This window comes from Sinocyclocheilus rhinocerous, unplaced genomic scaffold, assembly GCF_001515625.1.
Source record: "Sinocyclocheilus rhinocerous isolate Xijiao unplaced genomic scaffold, SAMN03320098_v1.1 scaffold627, whole genome shotgun sequence".
Taxonomy (NCBI): domain Eukaryota; kingdom Metazoa; phylum Chordata; class Actinopteri; order Cypriniformes; family Cyprinidae; genus Sinocyclocheilus; species Sinocyclocheilus rhinocerous.
The window spans coordinates 359881-368114 of NW_015649569.1; the positions used below are offsets into that span (position 1 = coordinate 359881).

At 37.4% G+C, this 8234-nt stretch overlaps 1 protein-coding gene across 1 annotated transcript in view; it reads right to left on the reverse strand.

The window, feature by feature from the left end:
• Window positions 1-4027: 4027 nt before the first annotated feature.
• The window catches only part of LOC107710697 (protein kinase C alpha type-like), a 174062-nt gene continuing 169855 nt past the window's right edge, over window positions 4028-8234 (reverse strand). Inside the window, exon 17 of the mRNA XM_016515531.1 lies at window positions 4028-5629. Within this exon, the coding sequence (XP_016371017.1) occupies window positions 5462-5629 (168 nt within the window). The 3' untranslated portion in view covers window positions 4028-5461. The remainder of the gene's footprint in view (window positions 5630-8234) is intronic.

Here is an 8234-nt window from a genome sequence, read left to right on the forward strand (position 1 = left end):
TGCTTTGTTGCAGTTTGCTGATTTTTGTAAAATAACTTATGTTTTTGCTTTTCAGATAGATAAAAGGGTTCAGTTTAATATGTTGCGGGCTCATTTATTGGTAATAAATAACTGATAATAAATAATATTGATGATAATAAATTATCAAAAAATATTGGGCTTGTTTTGGGCTTGTTTTCGAAGCTGCGGTTGCTTATTTGTCTCGCGAGAGTTGGCAACAGTGTCAGTGATTCGTCATCGAGTCATCACTCAAAAGCACAAAAACACAAAAACACTCCGAAAAAGTTCAGCTGAGGAACTTTGTTGCCATCGGTTGTATTTTTGTACTTAAAAGCAAACACTTTATTTATTTTAATTATGTAATTCTTTTTGCTCTCAGACGTTTGCATAATCTCCGGTTCGAGTCCTGCCGATTGCATAAAAGGTTTAGATTAGTCTTAAAAGTTAGTGATGTACTGGCCACCTGATCAGGGTGTTTCTCTGCCTGTTAATGGAATAAATAGTAGACTACCCTTTACTGTATCAAAAATATAGGCTACTGTGCCATCGATGTAGTCCGATTCACGACAAATGACTCTTATGAGCTGGGTCTTTTTGGAGAATAAAAAATATACAGGGCATCTAGTGTAGTGCAATTCACAAACAAAGACTCACAAAGAGTTGCCTGATTGAATCACTCTGATTGAAAAGTTAGTACAATACTGTACTTTCAGTATTGTCAGTTTTCAAAAATAAAGCAGTTTGTATAAATGCTGAAACTTATCACTGACTGGCTATTCACTTGGCAGGCATTCAGTCTTTAAAAAAACATATAGAGCAATATGCTGCAAATAGGCTATCTATTAACTTAATTGGCCTAAATGATAGTCACTTTCTTAAAAAAGACCCACTCTTCTTCATCATTTTTTAAAAGATTTATTTTTGCCATTTTAGCATTTATTACAATAGGACAGTGTGATGACAGGAAGCAAAGTGGGAGAGAGGGGGGACGGGATTGAGAAAGGTCAACGAGCCGGGACTCGAACTCAGGACGCCCAAAGCCAGTTAGGTGACCGCTCTTAGGTGATATGTTCACTTTGAAACTTGGTACAATTGTACAGGTTGGGGCCATCGCAAAAACACCTTGTGGTGGCCATGGCAACCATTACTTTCTGCCATAACCAAATTATGTGTTTTGTGTCATATCTATCTCCTGAACCAAACATGATAACACAGAAAAGGTGATGTCTACCCCTATGCTTTAATGGTCACGGATTACAATGATACCACATACAACAACATAAACTGCTCATAAAGTCATTGAATTAACCATTAACTGTTCACCTGATTGCGTTGCCGTCCGCGTGTGATGTTAGAGTATTGTTGAGAGAGAACAAGAATGTATTGGAAACACACTACCACCTACCTGACTCTGCCTGAGAGGTAAGGAAAAATACACTTACTTGAGATTATTTTTTTAATATCTCTGAAATGACAATATTCTTGAAAACAATCTTTTAATGTATTATTAAATAAACTTCTAACCAGAAATCGATAAAACTTTTACTGATGGTCTCCTACAAAGATAACTGTTTAAATGTGTTAACTGTTGTTTTCTTTTTATTATTCTTTTCCTTCATTTGTTTAGGTTGTCTTGTTCTATTTGGTCGGCTCTGTTCTGTACATCCCCTGTACTGTTTCTATAGAAACAGTAAATTGATTGCAACCACTTACCTTAAAATTTTTTTGTAAATTCAATGAATCATTTTTTTTTCAGTGTATATGTTCAAAATAATATCATTACACTGTAAAAAAAAAAAAAAAAATTTAAATCTGTAAAATAACAGAAAAAGTACTGGCAGCTCATTACACGTCATTATCCATTAATTTTGCCGACATTTCTGTTAACTCTAAAACACAATGAAGTGTAAAATTCAAAATACTGGTAAAACACCTGTAAAAAATAAATGTGGAAAAATTCCTTTAAATTATACAGTATATTGTTCACTATTTTTACAGATTTTTTTAGAGTGTATTTATTAAAAAAATATACACATTAAAATATTAAATATACACATCATGCATTTTGTTGGTAATGTTTTGTAAAGATTAATTAATTAAATAAGTTACCAGTTTTTGGTATTGCCGCTTTATCACCAATTATTGAAATGCATGCATGCCACCTTTACAAAGACATTTCTGTTAAATGACCTTTTGTAATAATTGTTTTAAATGTTTAATTCAACCTCATCTTATCACTTGGCCCTGTTTTCATTTTTTCTATGCTTATTCTTTAAAAGTACTAAAGTATTGTTAATGGAACCCTTAAGGAACAGGAATCAGAGTTTTTTTATTCTTTATGATCTTACATTTTTGACTTTGGTGTCTTCATTTTGAAGAAATAAAACATGGACATTATCACTTTTGTTTATTTATTTATTTGTACACATTATCCTTCACAAAGAACAGAGGGACAACATTTTGTAAAGAAAAAAACATAAAACAAAGATGAGTGATTTAACTTATTCAAACTAAAACACTGTCCTGGAATCCATAATTTCATAATAATAATAATAATAAATATATCTTTATAATTCCTGATATAATCTCTAATAAGAAATGGCTGGGTGGAATGTTCATATTCTTCAAATGTCCAGGGAATGTTGGAATGCCACCTCACATGCAGAAAAACCACAATCAAACACGTGAACGTTACATTCCCAAATACTCTCAATGTGAGACACTTGTGTTAACCTGCATCCTGCAAGACGACCACTTGAAAACTTTCTGAATCACTTCATAAGAGGACCGGCTCTATTTCCACTTGTTCGTCACGTATCCATTTACTTCTGAATGAATGAAGAAATAAACATCTGAAATATCTACTTGTTTTTCCTTCCATACACATGGGCTTCAATCATCAGGTCTATTACATTTCTACTGAAAAATGACAGATCAAAAAATGTGCTCATACTGATGAATCAGTGGTGAAATTCAACAATGGTGCACCTGATAACTACAGTATTTCCACCGAGGGCTTGGCACAAGACTAGAGCCCAAACCGAGCAATCTAATGTGTAAATACAGCATTTCTGAGGTACTTTTTTTTTTACTAGAATACACTAAATGATGTGTGAAGTGTGGTAAAACTGAATTCCCCATCTTTACCCAGTTGTCATACAGATCATTGAGACAAGAGTTGCTCAGCAGTGGTCTAAATCTTCATCCACAGACTGAAACTTAACAGGAACAAAAGCAATAACACAAAGGAAGAGAGTTGAGGTGGGACAGATATGTAACAATCATTCCATGAGGACTCCGGATTCCTGGAATCATGCAAAACGTTTTGCATGCGCCGATTTGCCCCACATGCACACAGCAGCTGCAGTACAAACACACATAGAGTATGTCGGAGCCCAGAGCCCAGTCAGTCTACATACAGCTTATCTACTATCAGCATAGAAAACAGAGCGGATAAATACAAGAATTACATGTAACAAAGGTTTGCAGATACCAAAGCTATCTCAAATTAGCCAAACTAGTCTTTTTGGATCGTCTAAACATAGAAACCATCTAGGTTAGTAAAAGCACATTCAGTTTTTAGTATAAAATCTGCAGGATAATGTACGCCTTCTCTGTATTTACAAAAATCCTAGTATATATAGTGTCTCTTTAGTGTAACAGTAAACATAGCGCTCTACGTAAAAGTACTCACAGAGCAGAAATGCAAGATGATCGTAAACTAAGACCTAAAAAGATAAAAATATCCGATATATACTGGAAAGCTCCCTTTGATAAGAACACGTAGTTTAACACGAAGAGTATTGATCACCAAAGGACAGAAACACGACCAGAAGACAGGGTTATATTAGAAGTTATACATAACTGACCTCCCACCCCCCTCCAACATTTGACAAAAAATCATGTTGGGCAATTAGGGAGTCATAAACTGGGATGATTTATATGAAAACCATTAGGAGTTTTTGCATTGTGGCATAATTTTTATGACAGTTAGGCACATTTTAATTACATTAATGTTTTTATTTTGTCTGTAATTCTTTGTTCACAATGGCGACTTTCGTTATGTCGAACAATTATAGTAATAAGACTACCATGGTTTATAAATACTTAATGTACATTAAATAGTACATCTTCATTTCACATTTTTCCACATTAAAGTAAGGGTACATTAATTGAGCTTTTAGAGTAAAGGTGCTTAACACAGTCATGAAAATGTCACAATGCACAAAATAAAATAAAGAAAGCTTAATGGTTTTAAAACATGATGTCTTTTTCTTTAAGCAAAGAAGAATTTCTGGGGTGAAATATGTCCTGGACATGGTTTTGACAGGGTTTTCATCTCGTTACATGTTCTTTATATTGTAGCAGTGGTAGTTTTCTTTAGCATACTATGCAGGTGTTAAATCAAAGAGCATATCCGTTTCTAACAGAAGAGACTCAGTTTGGTTTGAAATGTTGCATTGGCTACTCTTTATCGGGCCCAGGCAGAATCTGCAGACTTTTTTTGTGCTGATCATGACAGAAAATCTACGGGATGGATGTAAACAGGGTAAAATATGTTCAATAAAACAGTATCATTCGATTATCTGAAGTATTTCATAAAAACAAACGTGCAAGCGGATGAGTAGGACAGGTGATTTAATTCTGTGGAAATCTGCATCTGGATTCTGCGGGTGCGTAGGCCTGCGCTTTACCAACGAGGAATCACAATTCATACATTTCGAGCGAGAGGAAAAGTTGTGGATATGTTGAATATGTAGGAACCAGGCGAGCAGGCAGTGACGGGATTGGAAGTTGTCATGCTAAAACTCGGGGAGCGATAAGGGTTCAAGTTTCAGCCCAAGATAAGGGACACCACCAAGAGATCTAGTAGGAAATCAATACGCATATATATAAAAAACCTTTTGATGCAGTTATATTTTGGCACTCCTATAACAAGATTTTTTTTTTTAGATTTACAAATATATAATTCAGGAACATTAGAAATGGCAGTAGAGGATTTAAGGAATAGGACACAAAAACCTGTTTCATGTCAGCATGCTTCACACACAAAGAATCTGAGGACTGGAAAAAGGGATTGTTCATTATCTCCACCTTCAAAAAAAAATACGGCTTTGGGCCTGCACATAACATCTATCTGCATACATGCATTAGATGAACTGTCATTACTGTGAGGACATTATCACTCTGTTTCAAAAAGCCTAGAGAGCTGCCTTTCTGTCTACTGCCTGCCCAAGCAGCACCCTAACCGAGATGGAACCTCATAAAAGAATCATTTGTCTTTGGTGCCTTAAAATGCTCATGATATATTCCCTTCAGCCATCAAACCCACTTCTCCAGCCCACCTCAGTTCAGATAAAGGGTATTCAACTGTCTACAAAGATTTGGTGAGTTCATAAATAACATGGATGTGGTTGTTAGTTTGAGCTGGACGGGCGGTCCTCTTCTTCATTGGGCCGTCTCATACCACACTGTGAAGCGACGATGGGTGGATGAACTCTGGGTTTATGTAAGAGAATCCAGCGAATTCGCTCTGGTCGATGTTGGCGATGACCAGTTGGTCTGGAGGGGTCAGCATGGGCTGCGTGCGGGTGAAGAATTTGTCGAAGTTCTCCGCCGCTTTGCCGCACTGTGAAAGGAAGGGGAGAAGAAAGACGGCGGGTTATTTTTTAGATTCAATTGAAAAGCTGGCCGTGGTGCCTGAGAGAAAATTCATTCACGTAGGACTTCCGTTACAGACGTCACGTACGCTCATATGTCCAGTAAATGGAGGATTTTTAGAACGATGACTGGAAGGGGAATATTCAGGGCTGTGTTAAAGGTCGAAACGACTGTAGCCCAGCTTTAGCACCTGTGTGGTCCTTTGAGGGGGCTGTGCAAACAAACATGGGTGGGCACAGGTTGAGATGAATCAGGTTATACCCGTAAAACACACATATATACACAGAGTGAGGGAAGATGAGCGCAGAGGGTGGGTGGTTTTGATGCAGACACATGAAAAGACTCTTAAAATAGTCCAGGCCTTTATCATGTGGATTCCTTTATTAGATGGCCTGAGATGGCCAATCAAATGAAAGTAGGCGGGGTTTACTGTTCATAGAAGCAGAGCGGGAATTCCAGCGTGAAGCAACAGATTAACGCTGAAAGAAAGCGAGGTAAGACGCAAGTTGCAAATCATTTAATATTATTCAACTGTTTCACGATAGAAATGTTAAATAACAGACAGCTATAACCAATGACCTTTTGAGAGATTAAAGCTGCGTGTATGAATGATCTGCGTCTGTGCGTCTCTCTCTACAAACAATGAAGCTAAGTTTGGTTACTTCAAAACAGCGAGTTCGAAGATCGAACAAGTTCGAAGCTGTTGTAAATTACTCTACAAACATACACCTTTGTTTACATTTGTGTGTTGCTCGGCAACCACTTTGTTGGAACCACAACTGTTTCTGAGGAACTACATTGGTGGAAGAATGTTTTTATTCATATCATTACACTTTATTTGCTCTGTTTTATTTTGTGAAACCTTACTACGTATATGGAATAACCATTTTATAAAAAAAATAAGCCCCTTGAAGCCGTGGTTTACAGTGAATTTATAACAGCTAAGGGGGTTGTAGCTAACAACGCCCCTTAGCTGTTATAAATTCACTGTAAACAACAGCTTCTTGGGGCATATTGCTTATTTTACCGCCTTGTTGCTGAGAGATATAATGTAGCGATTCAGTCTTGAAGCTAATTTATAGCGTTGACTGTGTAGACTAGCGAAGTTTCTGTGTATGCGCAGCACAATCTGTGCATTAAATGGTTTTAATACACACCTGCATTTTAAATATATAAATAATGGTCTCCCCCAATATTCAAGACATGGTTACGGTCTTAAAGCATGACTCAAATGGATGATGGGCAAGAAGAAATGACGATAATGGTATTTGGATTTTTTTTTTTTTACCAAAGAACGAAATAGGTTTGGATGAAGTCATGAAGATATCGTGAACGTGGACTTTACATGTTACAGCACGAGCTAGAGGTGAGTAATACTTCTGTCTTCAGTCAGCTAGCTTTATGATTGGGAATTGTTTCGTTCCGTGTGACAATCTACAGAGTGCATGCATGTTTGTCCCCTTACACAACAGGATTTCTGATAATATAAATATTCAACATGTTGGATATTTATGATTTGAGATCAATGAGACATTCTTCTGAGCATATTCAATCACTCTTAACCCAACCCACAGCACAGCAGAAAATCTGATAAGATTATCTGTAGAACCACCAAGATAATCGGGACCTAGGATGATTGGAAGGGCAGAATTCGGGCCAAAATCTGCCCGATTATCTTGTGGTGTGTGCCCCACTTAAGTGTGGTTTTAGACCTGTAGACTGTCCCGAAACAGTGACTTAAATTGTTATGATAAGGGATTTCGCACCGGGTAGTTATAGGAACTTTGTTGCAAGAACTAGCCACCAGGGCAGTCCCGTGAGAACGACATTTTCACCTAGGGCCATTTTCCTGGTCGCATTCAAAGCACCAGTAGGAACTCTGAAGTGACATAAGCTGGCCTACAGTGACGTCATTTAGGTGTGGCACTCAACAATGTCAGCAACTGGAGGATGGAGGACAGACAAGTGCCAGCGTCGGTCCGCTGTTATCCATGTTCATGGAATAAGTATACACTAAAAAAAACGCTGGGTTGTTTTTTCAACCCAAATGCTGGGTTGAGACCGCTGGGTAAGTACGTGGGGTTGTTTTAACCGAATTTGGGTTGAAAATTGTTCTTGATCTATAACCCAGCGGTGCTGGGTTGGGAAAGCGGATGTGAAAGAGAGCACGCACGTCACGTTAACATCGGACGACCCCAGTGCGAGAAGCCGCCATTTTCTCAGCGTCTTCAGATGGAAGCGAGTGCGAGTGGTATTTACATAAGATTTTACAATATTAAAATTTTTTGAGGTGTTAAGAGAGGGTTATTAACATATTTACATGTTAATTTGTTATCTTTTTTTCACGGTTACATTGAATGTAGTTTCCTAAGGGGAAGTCGTGGCCTAATGGTTAGAGAGTCGGACTCATAACCCAAAGGCGCAGCTTCTTCAGAAGAGAGGGAAAGACGGTTTAAAGCAAGTAAACTTCAGAATTCCATCATGTTATCCATTTTTTTTTTTTTACTAAGAGTTAAAGAATGTTTGTTGTTTTTGTAGATGTTGAAAGCCAGAGACATAGGAGAGCATCATTC